The 23,033-nt window shown below is 37.8% G+C and overlaps 1 protein-coding gene across 6 annotated transcripts in view; it reads right to left on the bottom strand.

The window, feature by feature from the left end:
• LOC127944967 (agrin) overlaps positions 1 to 23,033 on the bottom strand; it is a 228,413-nt gene that overhangs the window by 82,016 nt on the left and 123,364 nt on the right. For all 6 annotated transcript variants that reach the window (XM_052541409.1, XM_052541413.1, XM_052541408.1 and 3 more), the window contains 3 exons: positions 12,783 to 13,007; positions 4,961 to 5,182; positions 2,364 to 2,570 (listed from right to left, as the gene is read on the bottom strand). In XM_052541409.1, coding sequence (XP_052397369.1) covers positions 2,364 to 2,570; positions 4,961 to 5,182; positions 12,783 to 13,007 — 654 coding nt within the window. The remainder of the gene's footprint in view (positions 1 to 2,363; positions 2,571 to 4,960; positions 5,183 to 12,782; positions 13,008 to 23,033) is intronic.

Here is a 23,033-nt window from a genome sequence, read left to right as displayed (position 1 = left end):
CTGGAAAACAATCCTAATGAGTCATAGAGGCCGATAGTGAAAAGAGAAAAAAGAAGAGAGAGGGAGGGAAAAAATAAAAGATGCATCCAGCGCTACAGTTGCCACATATGTGCTGCCAAGTAGTAGGACACACATAGCATTCAGTATAAATGAGAGGGATATTTCTGTACTGTTAACATGCGCTCAAAATCTGAACCATGCCAAATCAGCCCTGGATACACATCCCATAATTAACACACTGTCCAGATCCTGTTTTATTCCCCTTTTTTTAAATAACTGCTGCAATAATTGAGGTGTTTATTGTATTTTTGTGTAAAGTGGAGAGTAGCGCACAAAACAAGCAACCTCTGGATTACTGTACTTGCATAGTATGCATTGAGGAATTTCTTGATTGTTTATTTTTTTTAAAAATCGGAGCGAGGAGTAGAGCAGTGTGATTTTGCCTGGAGCTAGGAGTGGATTTTTTGAAAGTCGGAACGTCGAGGTTTTCACTCGCTCCAAGAACGTTCTGTCACAAGCACAAATTAAGCCAACTAACACATTAAACATAATTAGTTACCTTCACATACATGTGGATCACATGCGAAGGTTAAAATGATGATGGACAAGTGCGGGAGGTTAAAACATGTTGTAAGTTGTAGTTTGTTAATCTCCGCTCGAAACGAATGTGCTGCTACATTGCTGCACACAGACAGAGCACACAAGCTTGCTCATAACATACAGATCGTGCGCATATATTCAGGAATGAAAAAAACGTAAAAGTTACAGCATTTTCTTTCTGTTTCTGAAGTAACTACCCTCAGCTTCATCATAGTAGAGAGAGACGGTGCACAGACAAATAAGCTAAGCGAGTTAAGCAGTCATTTAATATGGACTTGGGCTAACTGTTGTGTTCCAATAAATCAAGTTAAAACAATTCTTCTAGTATTATGCACTTATTTTTCATTTAATATAACTTCAGAACAGATTTTTCTAGCATAGTGAAATAATCTAGCTGTTTCTGATCAGTGGAGCAAGCAGTGGAGCAAGGAGCGGGAAATGGTGAACCCGGAGCAGAGTGAATATTGAATGCTTGGAGCGTAGAGGGGCAATTGTTGCCACTCCACTACACTCACATACTCTGTTAGCTATGTTAGCAATGTCTGGCTCCCTCGCTGGGTTTCCATCAAAAGTTACAAATGTATCTTATGTTTAAAATTGTAATATTGCATAAAAAAATTTGGTAGTAAGCACCATTTCCATCCAATGTGTCAAAGAGAATATGCTTTTTCTATACTGTATAGAAGGGAAGTTTGCAATTGGACTCAAGCGAGAATGCCAAAGGGATGTCCCACACAAGTACGTAAATGTTTTAAGCAATGCAAGCTCAAACTTCTATGGCCAGATTTCTTGTCTATATTCATGCTGGAGCAACAATCTGAAGATAATCTTCACAGAGCAACTGATCTTAACAACATATTTTCATTATCATTTTTGAAAGGCAGCATATGGTTTAATGGCAGACATTTGACAGTAACACTATTGCACCCTATTAATGGTTTTCTGCTGCCAAAGTAATGCCAGGACACTTTAAATATGGGAATGCTCACTTCCACATTTTGAGTTTTTACATCTGCGTACTTGCATAGATTCTGTTTCTGTCCTTAAGCCTATCAAGTGGGCTGTATGCATGCATCCATGCAAACGGGTAGCATGGCAACAACAGGTTCAGAATGATTGGGAAATGATTCATCCAGACAAACAGAACTCAAAAAAAATAAAAATAAAAAAAGAAGAGCTCCATGACATCACTTCCTCTCCATGAGGACTGGAGCTGCAGGGGGGTCCACTACAACCATCCTCCATCACACAAACAAACAAAAGAAACAGAGACAAAGAGGTACAGGTAGAAAAAAATATATCAAACCAGCCCATTGAGGGCCCCCTGAAGGAGACCCATAGGTCAGAATTCCAATAAGAAAGGTCAGAGGTTGAACTCTTCCCCGCTCGCAACAAGTGGTGTGTCCAGCGGAGACCCTGAGCAGACGTCACATTGACAAAGACAGACAGAGAGACACACTGCAACAGAAAAAACAGTTTAAAGACAGCCAAAAAAGGACACAAAAGGACAAAGGGGGAAATGACAAGACATTTGAACATGGAAGGATTTGAAAGAGGTTGACTGGCACTAGAGGGGTAAGGACATGAATGAAACATGAAGTCAGTGTTTCATGTGTCATCAGAGCTGATGGTAAAATGAAAACGGCGTGGAAATGAACGAGAATGAGCACCTTCCACAAGAGTTTCCCGCAGGACACAACCGAACACAAGCAGACATACAATGCTTATCTGTACGGAACTATCCCACAATTCCCCACACTCACCACAGGGCCCTGGTTGCTTGATGGGAATGTCTGTTTCGGACCGGCACTCTTCGAGTTTCCTTTCGCAGTCGTTGGGGTACGTCTTTCCGTCCATTCCGCACAGGGGCTTGTATGTGCCGTCACATTGTATGGGGTCGCAGGAACACTGAAACTCTCCGTTTTCCAGCAAACATATGGCGTTGAACAGACAACCATTCGGACAGCCCCCTGGAGACCAGAGACACACATGTACATGCGTCAACAATGTGAAAGAAAGGCAGTAAGCGTCCTAGTGAAAATCAACACTGACTGGAGGCATCTCTCTTTCTCTTTCGCGCAATCAGACATCGGATATTGACTCAGTCAGGGGTTTTGAAATAATTACCATGCCTGATTATTTAATCAATTATCTAATTCCATTCAGAGTGATTTTTTTTATAGAGTTGTGTTAGGCTGTCACAGACTGGCCGAGGTGGTCTGTAATTAAAGCAGCCTTTCATCTGTTTGAGAAAATTAAGATACCTATTTTATTATGTTATTGTACAATCTTAGTTTGATATATGTTTGATCCCATTATTCAACCTATCTTTAACGATGCTGATGAAAGGAAGCTAGGAAGCTATAAGAACGGAAGTAGAATTTCGTGAACTTCTGGATTTACTCAACATGAAATGGCTTTCACGACCCTATTACTTCCACATTGTGATGAATTTGTGAGTAAAAATGAATATTTAATAAGAAAAAAATCTAGGACAAGACATGATTTCATCCACTGGGAATCAACTAGATTGCGAAAACTGGGAGTTCCACACAAGAACAGACCAATGAGAGATTGTCCTTGCGAAAATGTTTATGTAATGTATTACAATTAAAACCAATAAGCTACAAAAAAGCATCCTTACTATAGTTAAACTATGGTAATCACAAATTAACCATGGTTTTGCTACACTAACCTTAATTTAACATTGGTATTTGAAATAAATCTGTTCTTATACAGATGGTAATCAATACGCCAAACTAGCGTGGTTACTAACTAACTGGTTACTACGCTTTTACTATAATAAAACCATGCAAAATTTTCGTAAGGGTGTGGAGGAGAATCTGGTGTTGTGAAACATATCCCTAAAGAATCATATCCCTCTGTCAGATATTTTGCAATGTCAGATCAAAAATGTAGCAAATTCTAACGCCATTGTGTTCCAATCAATCAATCATACAAAAAAAAAACGCTGTGTTAAGCAAGTAGGGTAAGTTAACTAATTAACCAAATATTGACAAAGCTAATAAATATAAGTTGCCAAGATTTCTGAATGGAAGCGGTTGACAAGTGGACATTCCACTTAGCCTTTAGTTAGCAAACTAATAGCTTAGTGTACTAGCGTACCATAATGCTAACCTGCACTATAAAAGGCACTTTTGATTAACAATAACATAGTCCGTCTGGAATTATTGTGAAAATTTGGTAACCTAAAAGAAAGGTAAAAAATCAATCCGCCCCACATAATCATATCCCATTTGGAAGCCGTTTGCAAGGTCTGGTCAAAAATGTAGCACATTATCACAATATCTTTCATTGCCAGTTAGCAATGTGTTAAGATAGTAGGCTAAACTTTTAGCTAGCTAACAAAATATTAGCAAAGTTATAAATACCAGCCCTATTGAAAACAAACAAACAAACAAACAAACAAAAACAGCATATACTGGTTAGGTATGTTTTGAAGCATGGTAGCTAGATTGAGCTGGTTTATGCTGGTCCTTAGTTGGTCATGAGCTGGTCTCAAGCTCCTAAACTGGAGCAGCTGCTCAATAACAACTTATAACCACCTCAGGACCGGCTTAAACCAGCTACCACGCTTCGAAACTTACATAACCAGTATATGCTGTTTTTGTTTGTTTGTTTTCAACAGTGAGACTAAATACTTCCCTTTCTTTGTTTTGATTTAGCGTTTGATTTGCAGCTACAGTAAGTCTGCTAGCAAAGCATATAGTGAGTAAAAAATGACAGAATTTATTATTGTGAAAATATATTATTATTTTTTATAAAAATTCTGGCAATAATAGCATATAACAAGTATTATATTAACACCAACGATGTGAGTGATACAATTCGATTCACATATTGCCTGAGCAGATCCCAAACACATGTACAAAGTAAGACAAATGCTATTGTTTCTTGAGTTACACTAGCACAGAAACAGTTGCTCTATTGGAACAACAGTGGCCAACAAATAACACCACTATAGCTCACGGCACAAACAGTTGAGACACAGGCACACACACATACACACTAAGCCACCATTCGCGCACTATCACAGCCGAACACACACTCTCTCTGCGCTTTGCCACAGGGCTTCAGAGCGAAGCAGGGACGATCTTTTCATCACCCGTGTAGATACAGTCTTGCCACAATACACCTGCCAGAGCCCGACAGGCAAATTGGATTTGTGGAGATTGGTATCATGTAGGCATGACAGTACTGCTAACCTGACTTAATTTGTCCAGAGCCTTCTCACCGCAGCCATGACAAAATAAATCAAATGCGGCTGTAGGGCACCTTTATCAGAGACGAGCATGAGCTCCATTGAGTCTGTGACAACTTGGCTCTAGGAGGAACTCACCTTTCTCCTTGCAGTTGCCTGAAGAAACCTTTTTGAGCTCCAGGTTGTTCTGCAGGGCCGTCCGCTCCATCTGACACTCGCTATCGTAAGTGTGGCCATCGCTGGCGCAGATGGGAGTACTCTCGGGTGGGCAGGAATCGGCTGTGAGGAAGGTTAGCTCGTAGGTCTTTGGGTTCACCCGACAGGCTTCCCTCATGATGTTCAGAGTATCACTGCAAGGATCTGAGGACAAGAGTAAAAAATGTGTCAGACCGAGATGGCAGTTCATGACTCTTGTTTGATTTCATTGTCTTCTGTTGATAATTTGATCTGTTTGCTTGCTAGCCAAATATTGCCAAAATGTTAACAAATACTACCAAAGCTTTCATTGAGTTTTCAGTTAAGTGTCAGTTGGCATACTTACAGCTTTTCCTATTAGTGTAGCAATGTTCTTTTGATTACTGTACTGCAATATTCTTTTTGATTACTTTTGATTACCTTGCTATGTTTTGAGGCATTAGGGAAGGGTGATTCAATCTTGCACAACATGGCACCGTTCTGCTGCCTCGCAAATTAAATTTTTTAGGCCTTTTGTCACTATTATTTTAGTAGTGTATATAGAATAGTTTAGGTGAGCTCACACTAGACTTTGTGTTCTATTCACTGCGTCCAAATGTGCATACTGTCAGAATATTTACTGTATCTGATGACAAACATCTTAAGTATCAAAAAGTAAATTCTTTATATAAGCCAACACAGTACAAAGAAAGCTATTTCGTCTTTTCTTTTTTCTATTATTCAATTCAGAATGGAAACTAACAACTAGCATACACATTTCTTTTGTCATATTGATTTATTAAACCACAAGAAAACAAACAATTTGGGTCTAGAAGTTTTTATAAGGAAATATGTTCTTATTCACATTTCCAACCCTAAAAACAACAGTAATGACAGGGAGAAAAGTGTAACACTAGCCAAACTCAAACATGTATCGCCCACACGAGCACCTCATCATAATATTGGCCTTTTTAATATAACTTAATATCGAGTTTAGTTTCAACCTTGATCACATTTACACCATCATTCAAAAGTGCGTATTTGTTTTTAATATAAAATATTAAAAACAGATTAGTTATTTAAAATAATATTTCACTGTTCTACTGGATTTTTTATCAAATAAATACAACCTTCTTTCAAAAACATTAAATACATAAATTTTACCGAAACCAAACTTTTAAACAGCAGTATACATACGTATATTTTTCCTGAAGATCTTGATTAGCTTTTTTAATTTTTTATAAAGGGTAGATTTAAACTTGAGCTGTCAATCGATTAAAAAGTTAACTAATTATTTGCAATTATTTATTCTTTTTCTGAAATTAATTGCAATTAATCCCACTTAACATTAACTTAAATTAAATATACATTAATCCTTAAAGCTTTTTTCCTTTGGTTCTTTGATTAACAGAAATCACAACAACTGGGTTATTAGGTTATTTTGGCTGCTTTAAAGGGGGGGGGGGGGGGGGGGTGAAATTCTATTGCATGCATACTGAGTTTTTTACACTGTTAAAGAGTTGGATTCCTATGCTAAACATGGATAAAGTTTAGGTGTGGGTGGTGTTAGTGCAGTGGATAAGACACACGTCTGTGGTGTGGGAGACCCGGGTTCGAATCCACTGTGAGACACCAATGTGTCCCTGAGCAAGACACTTAACCCCTAGTTGCTCCAGAGGCGTGCGACCTCTGACATATATAGCAACTGTAAGTCGCTTTGGATAAAAGCGTCAGCTAAATGAATAAATGTAAATGTTTAAAAAATTAAGTTGTACATTTGAAGGAGTATTTTTGTTCCAAAAAAACCTCTTCCCGTTTGTCACAAGTTTCGGAAAGTTTTTTTCGAGTATGGGTCTGTGTGACGTTAAATGGAGCGGAATTTCCTTATATGGGTCCTAAGTGCGCGCTCTTCTGCCGGAAGAGCGCGCGCTCCCGTATAGCAGAGCACTGAGAGGCTGAGCACAGGCATTCACTGAACAGAGCGAGAGGGTCGCGAAAAGTCACAAAAGAAGTGTGTTTTTGGTTGCCAGGGCAAGACAACCCTGCACAGATTACCAAAAGAGAAACAGCATTAAGGGACCAGTGGATGGAGTTTATTTTTACAGAGCATCAACGGAGTTGTGCAAGTGTTTTTGTTTGTTCCCTGCATTTCGAAGATGCTTGTTTTACAAACAAGGCCCAGTTTGATGCCGGATTTGTACATCGTTTATTTCTTAAGGATAATGCAATCCCAACGAAAAAGGGTCACGATCGTGTGTTGGAACCGCAGGCGGTGAGTAAAACTGCTTCAAATATCTCTGTGTTGTTAACTTAGCTATTAGCGCGTAAGCACATCAAGTAAACAACATGCAATGTTGTCATCAAACTGCACTTTCTACATGTACAGCTTAAAAAAAAAAAAAAAAAAAAAGACGACATAAAGTGGAACTTAGTCATTTTCCAAAACCGCTAAGCAAATATATACAGTTTCAGTACATACCACATAGAGACGCCTTTGCTGATGCTGCTCTTGTTAAATTTCAGCCTCTGGATCTGTGTCACAGCTTCCAGACTCTCTCAACAAAAAAAGCCTACTGGCGCTCGTGATTCTTTAGCTCCGCCCACACGCCACGCCTCTAGGCACTCGTGTTTTTCCGGGAAAAATCGGTACAGACTATCTTTCTCTTCTAAATATAATAAAAAATAAAGACTTTTTGGAGTTATGAAGGATGCAGTACTACTCTATTGTACCCCCCCCCCCCTTTAAGAATTGCCAGTGCTGTTAATTGCATTAATTTAATGCAGCACTCATTTTGACAGCATTAATTTAAACTCTTTAGGAAAGTGCACCTCCAGGACCAGAGTATTTGGTATCTGAGCACGTCCAAACCACTTCTCTACAGCAACAATGCCATTGCATCTTCTATGCAGTATTGATGGAGCTGTTGTCAATGGTGTGTCATTTATGGAGAAGAAATACTAAAATGTGAAAAGATAAGGGTGACAGCTGACGGGATGGGAGTGATGAGTATGTGGGAGCTGATGGGTCTTTGTGGCTGCAGGGGTCTCCGGGCCCTGGCCTTGTATTGCAAGATCATAATTGTAATAGAAATGCCATGATGGTTATTGAAATAAGTGTGACAGTTTCGCCAGCCTCCACACTTTTCAGAAACAAGGCGACACAAAGGACTTATCAGCCGGTGTCGTACTAAGACAATGCCGAGCCGCGAACGAGTCGCACAATCGCTGGAGAGAATGGAGACGGAGAGAAAAAAAGACAAGAGAGACAGAGACAGAAAGGACTGAGGAAATTAGACAAGAAAAACAAAACACGTAAACAAAGCAAAGAATGAGAGGAGAGGAAGAACACAGGCAAAAAAAGAGAACTAGAAAGTGGGAACAAAATAAGTGGGAAATGAAGAAAAAAGCCAAAGAGATCGAGAGACATCATGAAAGCAAATAACACACAGATGGACACATGCACAGTAGGGATGTATGAAACAACATATTTTCAGAATCAACTAGCCAGTGGCTTTTTCCTGAATGACTAGTCGACTTATTAGGCTAGAAACTGACTAGTCAGATACTAACCCACCCTAAATGCACAAACATCTAATTCAAAATCAATCAATTAATACATACATTCATTAATAAATTAATTCATTCTTAATCAGTACTTAGTGTTTAGATATGTTTTTTTTTTTTTACTTGTTTATTTCTAATTTAAGGTTGCAGTCAGTTAAGTCAATCCATCCTAAATGCACACAAATCAAATTATTTCTAGCACTTGTATGAATTAATGTATAAAGTTGTTAGATGTTTTCTTTTAAAATAAAATTAGATTATTTTAGTTTCTCAAGTAAAATTATACTCTGTGATGTTAGTTTTTTTTCTTCTGAAAAATAACGTTGAATAATGTTGAGATGTCTTCCTGAAAAAAAAAAACAGATTTAAAAAAATATTGAGTTCCTGCCAAAATCAGTATTGTATCTGGTCGGTATTGAAAGTCCATTTATAGTTTTACGCAAAAAGGTGTCATGTTTTCATCTTTCCAAACCATGAAAAATGCTAGTCTCCCTTCTCTGTGGAATGCGATACATCCTCTCAACCAATAACAGCTCACCATTACACGCATTGTAAACAGTAACTGACAAGCTATGCAATATCTCGTTCATAATCACAGACGATTCGCCTTCGATTATGAATGCTATTATATGTAGCTTGTCAGCGATTTATGGCTCTTTGTATTAAACACGGCCCCATCTGAAAGCATGTGATGGAGATTTACTACTGATCACATAACTGGCTTTACTGACGAGATGCGCATGACAATCGCATGTGATTTATCGTGCAGCCATACATTTTTTTTTATTGTGACTCCATTGATGAATGTGGTGGTTTCTGCGGTGGGCCATTAATAAGATTAGTATTGACCAAGTTCAGAGGCTGTCACATGTGGATCAATTTACTTTGTTGTGTATTTAAATATAAAATATAAAATAACTTTTATATTGATTAAGTGGATTTATTGCATTTTGGGGGGGGGGGGTCATGTTTCATAATAAATCTTTGAAAATCTCAATCTGGATTTAAATGGTTTATGTCATTATAATCTAAAGATGCTATGTGAAAGTTCGTAACAGAAAACAGTGGTTTTCATCTTGCCACATTCTTGGTAAAGAAAACACATTTTTACTCAAAAAGGATTTATAGCATTTTGAAACCAAACTCTTCAAATATACAAGCATTAAGCATAAATGCCCAAGGTGAGAGGCGGGCTGACAAAATGTTTCTGCCAGTTCAGGGACTGGTTTATACTAACACAATAATATGACGGCTCTCAAAGGAGGGGAGTATGGAGCTCGACCAAAAGAGTCCAGCACAATACGGGCAGCGCCTCCAACAACATTTCGCCATGCAAGCCAGCCATTACCACTGGAATAACCATTAGCTCCCATTAAGAGAGGCCGGAAGCAGCCAGCATTCAGTGTATCGCTGCCTAACAGTGCCATGCAGGGTTGGCTGTAATTAGCCAGACACACTGAGCCCTGCTCCAGCAGGGAGTGTGTATGAGGCCGATCCATTAGTCCAGACCCTGTATCTGTGTGCCTAACAGTTGCTGGCCAAGACCTTAATGCATGTCTTGGAGGAACAGTTCATTTACGGGAATGAATGTGTATACAGATCTGGCCAAAAATGTGTCTAACTGGGCTTTGAAATAACAGTGGCCCATGTCCTGCTGTACGATTGATTGTGGGTTTGTTTGTTTTGCTCCTCGATCCTCTATGTAGAACAAAATGCCAGAAACACTGAAAAAATTCTTAATCTGTACTTGTGTTGTTGTTGATGTTTTATAGAAAAAAGATGTACAGTACACATCCTTAAAACAAGATACATTTACTTGAGATGTATGAATTATGTAGTTGTTAAAATGTTTAGATGTGCTTTTCTGAAACACAAGACAAAAGCATTGTCATTTAAGGTTGTTGAGATGTTTTCTTTCTTTCTCAAGTAAATTTTCTTTTATTTATTTATATTTATATATATTTTCTGATCATTTTTGTAATTTCTTCTTTTAAACAGTTTTTTTTTGATAATATCATTATTATTTGTTACTCAACTAAACCTATTTTTTTTAAAGATGTTTAAATATGTTTTCCTGAAAACAAGACAAAATAATAATTATCTATATAATAATTACTGCTTTTGTATCCCCTTTAAAGGATGTTTAGATGTTTTCTTGCAAAACAAAAGTAATAAATACCTCTGTTTCAAATTCCCACATATACAGTATGTCTTATGTTGAGGATGTTTCAATATTTTCCTTGAAAACAAAGCAAGTGATTATATGCACATGACTTTTGTTGTATAGACAGTTTAGAGGTCAGATTTCTTATTCTGTCTTATTTAATTTCATTCTTATTTTAAAACAATACAAGTCGATGTAGTGTCCCTCAGTGATGACTGAATCAGAGTCAGTAACCACAAGGATGGTGTCTCTAAGTTAGATTTAGAGTTGTTGATGTCTGTCCTCCTCGGTGCTTTCTACTCTCGAGGGGGTTCAAATGAAAGACACTCTCCCAAGAGCCGCAGAGAAACATACTCCACACGTCCTCTGGGACCCGAGGCATTCATCCAGCCCTGCCGCCCAGAGAGCCATCATTTACAAGAGTCTGTCTGCCCCGCTCTGCCGCAGGAAACACCACAATGTCACACTCCCCAGACAAGACACAAGACTTGCTTTCAAAAAGTTTATAAAAAAATACAGCACTATATATGTGTGTGTGTGTGTGTATCAGCATAAAACACTCATAAAACACTTGAGAGGCAAAACTGCACAGGTTAATGAAACTTGTTTTCAGAGACAATATTTTCAATAACGTTTATGTTTCTAGCCCCATGGGCAAAAACCTCTCTAACTTCTGTTAGATTTGTGCACTGGAACATTTCCAATGCCAATGAAGTAAGAAAAAAATACTTACTTTAAAGAAAACTCTCTTTTAAACAAGTCTCACTATCTTATGCATTTTTGCTCCAAGTAAATTGATCTTTTTTTAACTGAAAAATAAGACAAAAATACATATTAAGAAAATTATTTTTTTGCACAGTAGACTCGGCTGTGGATCATCTAACTGTCCTACATTCTTAACAAGTCTAATAATGTGCAGTAAAAAAAATGGCAAGGTTAAATATGAAGGAGAGTTTGATCTTTGTTAACCAATAAAGAATAAGGAAGCAACTGAAAATGATTTAATGATCAGCCTCTGAGAGTGCAGGGTATGCTAGAGCAAATATATGGGGAACTTTCCTAACATGCCAGTTTTCTCTTTAAAATGTGAATGTGTCCAGACCTCATCATGGAGTACAGACGAATAAAAGAGATCAAAATAAAACTCTGAAATGTCAGAGATGGGCGGAATAAGCCGAAAAAAGAATCTGACAGCTCGTCAGGCAGCGCAGAAGGGAAATGTCATTAGGCAGTGCAGGGTGGGAAGGGGGCTTTTCATGAACGACACTCTGTCCTCATCACTCAAACTCCCCACTAACATGAAACAGCTAGGATTTAATCAAAGAAGAAGAGCTCAAAAACCCAGACAGTTTGCATGGCCAAGTGTGATGTGACGGGAGCTTTCAGCAGAATAACTGATCTTGGGAATTTTTTTACTCAAAATTAAGCCAAACTACTCTTCTACAAGCATTCAGAATCCAAAATCACCCTGGGGATAATGCAATACATTCGATGATTTACGTAATCAGAGAATTTTATATTTTGTATTATTATTATTATTATTATTTTTACATTTTATGTTCTTGTTAAACAATTCACTCGCATATTATTTTAATTTTATTTATTTATTTATTTTTTACAAATACATTACATCAACTTATGTTACTTTTCTGCCATGTAAAATAATAATAATAATAATAATTTTATTATATATTTTTATTATTATTTAAATAGTCAAAATGACCTTCGACCACTTTGATGGAAGCAACTATGCTAGAATAGCAAGATAGTAACAGAACTACAGTCATGGCCAAAAATATTGGCAACCTTGGTAAATATGATCAAAGGATCATCAAGGGACCTTTCCTCCCATTTTAAATTCTTATTATCCAATAAAAGGTTAGATTTTTGTGATTTAAAAAAAATTAAATATCAAAAGGGTTAACAATACAGATTAATTTTCACTGCCTTTTTTTAATCATGTTTACCAAGGGTGACGATATTTTCGGCCATGACTGTACATGTGATAATCACAGTAAACGGATTGCTAATGACTATTTAAAGGCTCAACAGACTCACCGCAGCGGCCTTGGTGATGCACACGGATGTTCTTCTGAGTGGCGCAGGCTTTCATGTTGAGCTCACATTCACTTCGGTAGTCCAAGCCATCGCTGCCACACACCATTTGCTCGGGGACGTTCTCACAACTCAGAGGACACATGCACTTGGCGGACAGACCGTCAGATGACTGAATGCAGGTGCTGCCAAAACTACAGGTCACCTCACTGCATGGGTCCTTCAGGGCTGAAAAACAAAGAAAGGAGAAAATGAGTGTAGAAAATGCCTGAATAACATTTGACATGATCTAAGATGTTGTAAGTAGCTCTTAGAGTGTTGCTATGTAGTTGCTCGTTGGACTTGGTTCAGTAGTTTTATACAATATGATTGTACCTATTTATGCATCTAGCACGCGTGGCACAAGATTAATTATGTGCCAAAATGTTATTAATATTAATATATATTAATAATATTAATGTTATCACTAATTACATGAGGTACTCTTGGTCGTGTTTGGATAATTGGCTTGCTGCTTGTCATGTTCACACTATAAAGTCTGTTTAAGGTGGGAGTTCATGGGTGAACTCCAAACACGAACCCTATTACTGAGATAAGATTGGGTTAAAATGAGGCACGGTCTCCCAGCACCTCCACACGGCTCAGACGTGCCCCCGTGTCGATACAGATGGCAGAGTGAAGTGGGAGTGCCCCGGGATGAAGAACAGCTCAGTTCCCCGGACTTGAATATTCGGTCACAGCTGGGCGGGTGTACAAACAAGTCACTCTAATTCACCACGGGACATTTCAAGCAAGCTTTGCATTCACAAAACATTCTCAACTGCTATGCTTCAGCGTACCCGTCCTAATGCTGGAGGGACCTAATCAGCTTTCTTCAATCTGAAAATGAGAAAGCCCTGTTTTTTTCTGCAAAAGACTTTGTATATTTCTTATTAACCAATCCACCACTCAGGAATGAAGACGAAGAAATGATTTACACAAAAAGGAAATTTCTGTCATCATTTACTTAGGTTGTTCCAAACCCGACACAAACAGATCTTAAAAAAACTATTTCATAAGATTCAGTTTATAATAACACCGCATTTTTAAATATACCTTTAACACACAAGACATTGACTATTTTTACATTTTGCATCCTTTTAGAATCTTTAAAGCTTCACTAATTGTAAATTTATATAAAACCATGACCAGGATACTCCTGTATACTCGTTATTTCTTTATTTATCTGTAATGAATACATGTCTTTTTTTGATACTCAGAGTATTATCAGTATTTTTTAGATGATACATATTCATGATGCATTGACAAACACAAAGATGCTGAAAAATGAACGGACCGTGTCATTTCAGAGAGGGCTAGTTTCATTTCCTACTGTCTTTAGACACATCATCGGCTCTAATTCAATCTCACTATCTCCATCCCTGTTTTCACCTCTACTGTGCGTCATATCAGCCTACAGTCTTTTGTGGGTTTTACTTTGTGTAAATCTGTTAAGAGAACACACTTGTTTAATTAAAGGTTTGTGCCTGTCTCTAAGGACCACGCTCCACAAACCCACTCACACGCATGTGATAAACCTGGCAAGCGGCATTGTAAGGATGAGATCAGTGGCACTTTCCTGTGTTGTGTGATCAAAGTGTTTATCTCTTTTCCTCCTCTCTCTCTCTAAAAAAAGATGACTGTGCCTCCCTTGGCTTTGCACGTCTGAACCTCACACTTCATCGGCCTGGACTCGCTAACTAACCAACCACTCGCACTTCCAAAAAAAACTCATTGTAAATGTTTGTGTGGAGGAAGTGCTAATACACACCATTATACTGCAGACAACAACCACATACAGGCCGTATTTTTACACTTTGTAACAATGCTGAAGGAATGTTAAGAGACAATTTAAGGCTTATTAGGGCCCCTAGTGAGAGCAATCATTTAGAATTGAGGCTGAGCCGAGAAGAGCTTAAGTTAGAAGTAATGTGACAGTGGAAGAGAGACTGACTGAATATAATGGGGCAGGGAATCTGGGTACCAGTAAAGTCATGAAAAGGAGAGTGAGGCCAGGAGAACTGCTTAATAAGTCTATCAAAAATGTTATTTTGCAAGACAAGGGATGTAGGGATGTCATTGTTATGGGATGCCATGCACTTGATCATTTTGCTGTCAAGTTGATGTCTCTGTGATGTATGTGTGCTATCAGAGAACCATTGTATGTACTGTATGTGTATACAGTATGTGTGTATTTTCAGTTTTTCAGTTTTTTTTGTTAGTTTTTTTACAAAAAACCAACAACAACAAAAAAACAACAAAAAAACAAAAAACAAATCAAAACAAAAAACAAAACATGGCACCAGATGTGAGCCTCCATGCCCATATCTTTTACTGCTTTGAGTAGAGGGCAGTGAGGACCCACATCAATATTTTTTCAGGGGTCCAGAATTTCCAAGCTACAGCCCTGGTTGAGAACCTCTGGACTGATGGGGTAAAATGGGTCAGTGGGTAAGAAGTGAAAAGAAAAAAAAAAAAAAAGAAAAAAAAAATACCCTACACACCTTTTGTCATGTGATCATATGTATAGAAAAAGACAATCATATACAGCTGACAGCAATTGAGAGGTGCACATGAAAAAACTGAACATGTATTTTAATCCAAAAAATTATTACAAATATAAATGTTAAAAATATATATATTTTTTATAATATATAATAATATTTTATTGTTTCATTTTACTTTTCATATATTTTTAAATAAAATAAAAAATATTTTTAAATTAGAAAATAATTCTGTTGCCACATGATTCATCCCTTACATGTTGCTAATTGCGACCCCTCTCTCGCCTGTGCGGTGTACTTTTTCCATAAGATGATAAACAAGTCTGTTTAGTCTATGATGGCCTTTGAGATGGACTGACGCATTCCGGTACTTTCCTCATCCTCACAGTCATAACTAACTGACTCATTACTTCTGCTTCAACAGATTGGCCTCATCCCCAAAAGCCTGACTTTAAGGCATATGATTTCATCAGTCTGATGTAAAGCGGTTCTTTAATTCAGTTCTGATGTGTCTGTCAGGAAGTACACATTGAGAAGAGTCCGACGGTACACGTAAACAGCTTCCTTCTCAGTGGCGCTCTGTTTGTTTTGTGACAGAACACAGATTTGCCTCTGCAAACCCATTAAATAACAGTCTGTGCTTTTCCACCTATTGTCACCGAGAGTTGATGAGAGCACAGGAAAAGAATGAGCTGATTAAAATGCAAAAGGTATAAGGTGCGTACGTGACTCCGCTGTGTTAGCACAGATAAGCTGCCCTCTCAGGCTGAGACAAGCAGGCAAATTGCGTGTAAGAATGTGACCGGCGTCGCAAGCTGATGGGCTATGGACCGCTGGGGTCTCCTGGGAGATGAGCCGTTTCCTCCTATCCTCTAGTGCTCATTTTCAAGGATAGAAATACAGTATCTAGAGGAAAGAGTGGGAGTCTATAGTTACCTATTGATAAACTGGAAATGTCGCTTTCAGCCAATTAACTGCTCTCATCCAGCTCTGAAGAGGTTAGGACAGGAACTATACAACTAACTAATAAGCTGGCAAAAAGGCAAAAACAGAGTGAGAGGACATAGAGACAGCTAGAGAAGCTTCCACTGATCTACCTCTCTGACAGTGTTGTGATAACGTGTTAGTGCGGGATGTATTAATGTGTAATGCGTGCAGTGAGCTGTCAACAGCCGCTACGCAATCCTGATGGGATGTGGTCGGCAAAATCTGCCCTGCACTGCGAGCCCTGGGCGCCCTCTCCAGCCTGACAGAAGATGTATGCGTGTGTATGAGCTTGTGTATGTGTTAAGGAGGTTTGAGAGGAGCTGTGGGTGGTGTCGCTCTCATCTCTTCTGTTCTTATACTGTAATATTACAGATTCAACACAAGTGAACCACAATCAACAGTATTTGGTGGCATTGGGGCGGTTTCTCCAGTTTCTCAGGATTATGGACCTGTTTTGTCTGCGTTTTCTCCCTCATATGTCCATATTTGGTCATTCCTGTTCCTGTCCTTGTTATCCCATTGTTAGTTGATTCCCCTCACCTGTCTATCCCTCGTTAAGTTTAGTATTTTAAGTGTAGTCTGCCACATGTTTCTTTGTCGGATCTACTCTAGTTCATTCTGTGGATTTACCCTGTGTTTTGGATCTATTCAAAGATTGTTGTGCTTATCCACGACTCTGTCGTTCATCCCAGCACAGTTCATGATAAAAATTCAGTTTTGTGAGAATTTTGGAGAATTATGCTGGATACTGTAAACGATGACAAATCAAAGTTTTAAACAAGATGTATGGTGTGTGCATAATTTCATGAGAAGTGTACGATTAATTGCACAAAAAGGTGATTAATCGTGATAAAATTAATTTTTGTTAAGAATAAACATTGTGCCATAAATGCTTGCACTGAATCCAGAATAAAAAATCTGCAAAATCTACAAAATCTGGAGAAAACTATCCATAGTACTCTCGAGTCTTCATGTTTTTTTTGCCATTTTTGCTGCAATGCATCAATAGCAAAAACTGGAGGAGTACAAAAAATGAAGATGAACCTCTACGGATGACCTCCAAACTCAGTGTCCCACCCTCTGCTGTTGTCATCCCTCACATGGCGATATGATTTGTTCTTTTGATGTATTTCTTCAAAGGGCTTATTTGACTGCAGCTGTCTTCCTTCTTTGCACGCTTTAGTATTGCCCTTGGATAAAGAAAATTAGGTACAAAAATGGATAAATCACATCTTTTTATGGTTGGACTCAAAGGCCAGGCACTCCTGCTTTCCTGTGATAGCTGTCAGTGTGCATACTTGTGTAGTATTTACGAGGTGAGCAGCGTCTAACCCTTGGGCCCGTGAAGACACAGAGGTAACATCACAAGCAAGACCAGCAGGACTATATTAGCTCACGTGTTTAATACAGTACCAAACATGTCTATCAGAGGCAAGGTTTATCCCGTGAGCTTTAGTGAGTGCTAACCCAATGCAGTGTACTACAAACACTACCACAAACTTCAGATCACAACCTAAGACTGGATTAAATCCAGCACGTGTGTGCTTAGTATGCAAATTCTACGAATCCCTGCGACTGGAAAGAGATCACAATCAAGATGAATTCAAACATAATCCCTGATTTTATAGCTGGCTAAAAAGTGTGATAAACAATGTATGTTCAAAAGGTTTTATATAATCCTAGAAGTAGAAAATGAAGTCAGAAAACACAAGCATTCTGGATCTGTAAACTGGAGGGATGTAGTATACAATATAAAAAAAAGTATAATTTCTTAGGAAAATGTGAATGGCACAAAACTCACTGCCACAAGGTAAAAGTGTGTTTTAAAGGGGTGGTTTACAGTTTTTTTTTTCCCACATAATTTACCATTATTCCACACCGATCTGTCACTTCTCTGACAAACGCCTTATTTATTTCCTGCTATTATGAAGCCCCTCGCTCAGAAATACGCGATGAGCGGAGATTGGTCAGCTGGCTCAGTGTGTTGTGATTCGCTAAACCACCTCTAGAGCAATGCTGAACATCCCGCCCCTCTCAAGCTCAGATTGTGCTCTGTTTGTATTGTAAACAATGACCTCCTCTATATTGCTTTTCAATTTGAGCCCGATTGAGACGCAGAAAATATTAATAAAGAGGATCGTGCAGAACCTGTGCAAGCACGGCTCTTAATGGTATGTTTGTTTTTTGTTGTCTCATACTTTTAGATTTTGTTGTTTGTAAATGCTACCACTTCTGTTAGCTTTTAGTATAAGGTTTTATTCTGATTAAAGGGGATTTATCTGGGTTTGTGATGTAATGGACCTGGGAAGAAGCTTGTTGTAGTCCCTCATCAGCCGTTTTTGTAGGCATTAAACTGCCAAAATTTTAAAAGACGATATTTCTGTTTGGACTGAACTTAGCGCTGCAACCTTGCAGATATTGTTTATGCTCAAAACAGCAAAATTACAAACTAACGTTAAAAAAGTGAAATCGCAATCAACCACCCCTTTAATGACTAGCAAAATTGTTGTTGTGGTACCAGGAAATTGCTAGAATGTTCTGAGAAGTTGCTAGGATGTTCTGAGTGGTTACTAACGTATTAATGGTTGCTACAGCATTGTTAGTGCATTTGTCTTCTAGGTGGTTATTAGCATTGCTGGATAGATACAAACTGTAGTCCATTACTAATTACTAATTACATGATGGAAATTGTAGTTAACAACAATCTATTGGAAAACATATTAGGTAATGTATTCTAAGTACTTTTTGATTACTTTTGACCTAACTCGTAAGAAAATACTTTGTTCTTTGTTATCAACATCAAGAAGTGCATCAAACATTACATTACACCAAGGTTTCCCAAACTGGGGATCATGAGGTGATAAAAGGTTAATAATAACTGTGTGGAATTGTCATTTTCTGTATAATTATAGTCACCTGACTAGTGGCTGGTGTGTGTAGTACATTATAAATAATTTACTGCCATTGTGTAAATATGTAATCATGTTATCTATAAAAAATAAACTGAAATCTGATTTTGATCACTTTAAAATGCAATTTAATGTAATTACAGGTCCTTAAATTATGGAATCTTATTACGTAATCCAGATTACATGTAATCAGTTACTACCCAGCACAGGATGTTAGGTATTGCTTGGATGTTGTAGGTAGTTGGTCAAAACAACCATGATATTCTAAAAAGATTATATTCAAGTCTTTCAAACCTTACATGGTTTCTCCAACAACTCATGTCTATTGGATTTTCTTGGCTGTTATTCCATCTACCAGGTGACAGTCGTATGTCTGGCTGCTTACAGAAGTAACAGCACAACTCATTAAGTTGCAAGATTGGAGGTGTAATTTAAAATGCATTTCCATAGCACAAACAATGTTGGGCAAGGCAAGATATATTCTAAACTGTAATACTTAATGTTAGGAATTTGTTAAAATCCCCAAGTAGGGGCAATAGTGGTTAGTAATAGCAAAACCTACTTCAGCAAGCAAAACTAATTAACAATATAAGGGCTCAAGCAGGCACTGCACTCCAACAGAAACAGGTCACCAGATTCAAAGCAACTGCTTTGGGACTTTCAAGAGGTCAAAGTTTAATGATAGTAGACAAAGAAAAGGGCAAGACACCTTATTTTGTAGGCTATATACAGCTTACATAATGATCCTTCCCCACACTGCTCCGTTAGTGCAGTGCTAAAACATAATGATGAAGATGGAATTGTTTGTTTTGGCTAAAAGCAAGATACAAAAAAATAAAAAATAAAACACTTCTTTCAAACTAATTTTGAGTACAATCAGCAGACACATTTGACACTAATCATTTTCTTTTCCTTCAAGCAAGCCCTTTCAAACACACACACAATCACATATTTATCAGTTGGTATTCATGCATTCTGCAAGTTGATAATATACAGTCTGTTGAGAGAGACGGGAATTAGATTTTCAAGTGGTTTAGCAGCTCCATAATACAAAATGTGGATACCCAGAGAGCAAATATACATACATCCATATCTATAGCTATACTGTATATACAGTGCTGGTAGTAATTGATTACATGTCATCTGTATTATGTAATCAGATTTCAAAATTAAGTACTTGTAATTAGATTATATACATTTTAACGTGCTCATGATCATATTACAGTTACTTTTTTACAGATTACACATTTACACAATGGCAGTAAATTATCCATAATGTAATGTTCCGTAATTCTTTTTTCTCTTACATTTTCTTTTTTAAAAGTTCCTACTGCTTAAATACATTTGGAAAGTCTTCCAGTTTTACGGAACTGTACATACCAGCCACTAGTCAGGTTAATTTAATTACAGAAAATGGAAAGACCACACAATTAGTTAAATTAGACATTTTTATGATTTAATCATTAGCTTTTCGTCATATCACAAACCCCAATTTGGGAAACATTGGTGTAATATAATGTTCAATGCACGTCTTGCATACAAACAGGAATGGTCCATCACAGAGTGCGTCACACGTGAGTGGTTAATCATGTGCACGACATGCGGTTGGATCACTCTTTTCTCTTTACTGTTATCACCCGCATATTGTAAAAATGTCAAATTGTGACATTTGGTAATATTTCTATTCAAAATCATGATTCCTCAGCAAAACAATAAATTTGAATTAATCGATAATTAATTAATCGATTAATCTATAAAATTGCCCAGCCCTAATATACATATATATATATATTTGCATATAGGTATGATACATACTTTTACTTGATTACTATATATTTAAAGAAATCTCTCTCAAAGGGGCTGGCCTCTCCTGCACATGTGTTCTCCATGCAGACTTTAAGGAACACAAAGAGCTTTAGAGAGGGTCATATGAAAGAATTTCTTTGTCACCAGAACCCCTGCTGGCTGATGGGAGGAGCTGCTCTCTCCTGCATTAACCTGAGAAAGGTCAGACAGACACCTCGGTGATTACTGCAAAGGGCCTTGAGTGGACACAGGCAGGTTTTCATGAATGGCTTTGTACTCATGCATGCTTGAATGTGCAAGCATGTAAAGTGGCATGGGTTTGTGTACGGGGAAGGTCGGACGAGAAGGACATCGTTGGAGAGAAATGTAATTAAGGGACGAAATGAACTCATCTTGTTTAGATGTACTAGTTCTTTGGATGAGGATGTCTTTTGAGGAAAATTGAAAAAGGAAAGGGTATGTAAGAGGACAAATAGCAGCTTATTATCATGAAGACGATGGGAAAGGCAGTTGTTGTGCTGCTGGTATGTGTGTCGGCGTGTCTGACAGTGTGCTACACAAACAGGAAGCTGAACATAACAGTCAATAATCAGTATCTGGCACAGCGAGTGCATGTATTTAAGTACGGGAGTGCATTCCAACGCTGTTTGAAATATAGTAAAATATAATCACACCCAATCAGCTGTGATTGTTTCTTTAAAATGTCTTTTTGAATTACTTTCAAAAGCACAGGTGTTAAGCATACTGCGGCCATCAAATAGTAAGGTGCATGGTAGACATACTGTACTGACATGGTAAATACAGGGTAATAAACTGTATACTCTAGTTCAAATTAGTGCAAAAACAAACACTCATTTCGTCAGCGGATGATTCCAGAATTTTTCCCATTCATTTTCTCCATAGGGATTTCATAACAACATTTTGAAATTCACAGAAAACGCCAAAGGCTGTGTTCGTCTTTTACGAGCCAATGAACTACGCAGCTCATGAAGCACTGTAGATGATGTAACTAAATGTGTTGAATCTAAAATTATTCATAGACATAGACAAGGTACAAAATTAAATGTATTTGACTAAATAGTCAAATATATACACAATAATAATTTATTTAAGATATTGGAGAGATTCACATTTTATACTACTGAAATAAGTATGTCTATAAAAAAAAAAAAGTCCATATGATTTTTACTGCTGTGCTTCAATGATCAGCCTGGCTTGTGAATATAAATTAGATTACATCAGGAAAGTAGCCATATTAGGAGCACACAGATTATGATCAGCTAATGAAAATGCTGGTTTTCTGCAACCGCCTACATTTTTATTCAGTGCACTCTGGTCAAGCAGAGTTTTTTTACTATACTAAAATATAATTATTACTGTCCAAAAATTGGGCAGGGGACCCTCGGAAATTTCTAAAAATGCAAGAAATTATGTAAAGGTTCCAAATGGAACATTACATTATGAAAAAATCCCTGATTGCTACACTCAATATTCCACTCAAGTGTGGTAGGGGTTAAAAATAACAATGCATTATTCAGACCAGTCAAATGCATGAATACATGAATAAGTTGTAAAAAGCTCTCCCATCTGTTATTAGAAGCGAGAGCGTGGAAAATGTGCCTTTTTAATGTGACCATCCTTCTGTAATCTGCCTTATCTCACTTCAACACTACATCCTCCCCCTTCGTGAGCAGGACGGCAGGGAGAGAGAGAGAGAGAGAGAGAGACATAGACAGAGGAGAAGAGCGAGAGAAACAGATTTGTATAAGAAGTATACTCATTCTCCAGGGGATAAGCAGCAGAATGAAGCTCTGATGATGGCATTGATCATATTCTCGCTGACATCTGGGTGTTTTTTTGTGAGCCTACAGTATATAGAGTTGCTGTGTGGTAGTGTTGGTATAAGACAAGCTACAAGTGATATGCCAGATTTGAGCCTGATGGATCCCAACATGGGGGGCCAAAAGTTTAAAACCACATTAATAGCTTAGGATTTAAAATCTCATGGT

The sequence above is a fragment of the Carassius gibelio genome, chromosome A23, assembly GCF_023724105.1.
Source record: "Carassius gibelio isolate Cgi1373 ecotype wild population from Czech Republic chromosome A23, carGib1.2-hapl.c, whole genome shotgun sequence".
Classification (NCBI taxonomy): domain Eukaryota; kingdom Metazoa; phylum Chordata; class Actinopteri; order Cypriniformes; family Cyprinidae; genus Carassius; species Carassius gibelio.
Note: the sequence above shows the minus strand (reverse complement) of the source record. Positions and strands in the feature narration are given on the sequence as shown.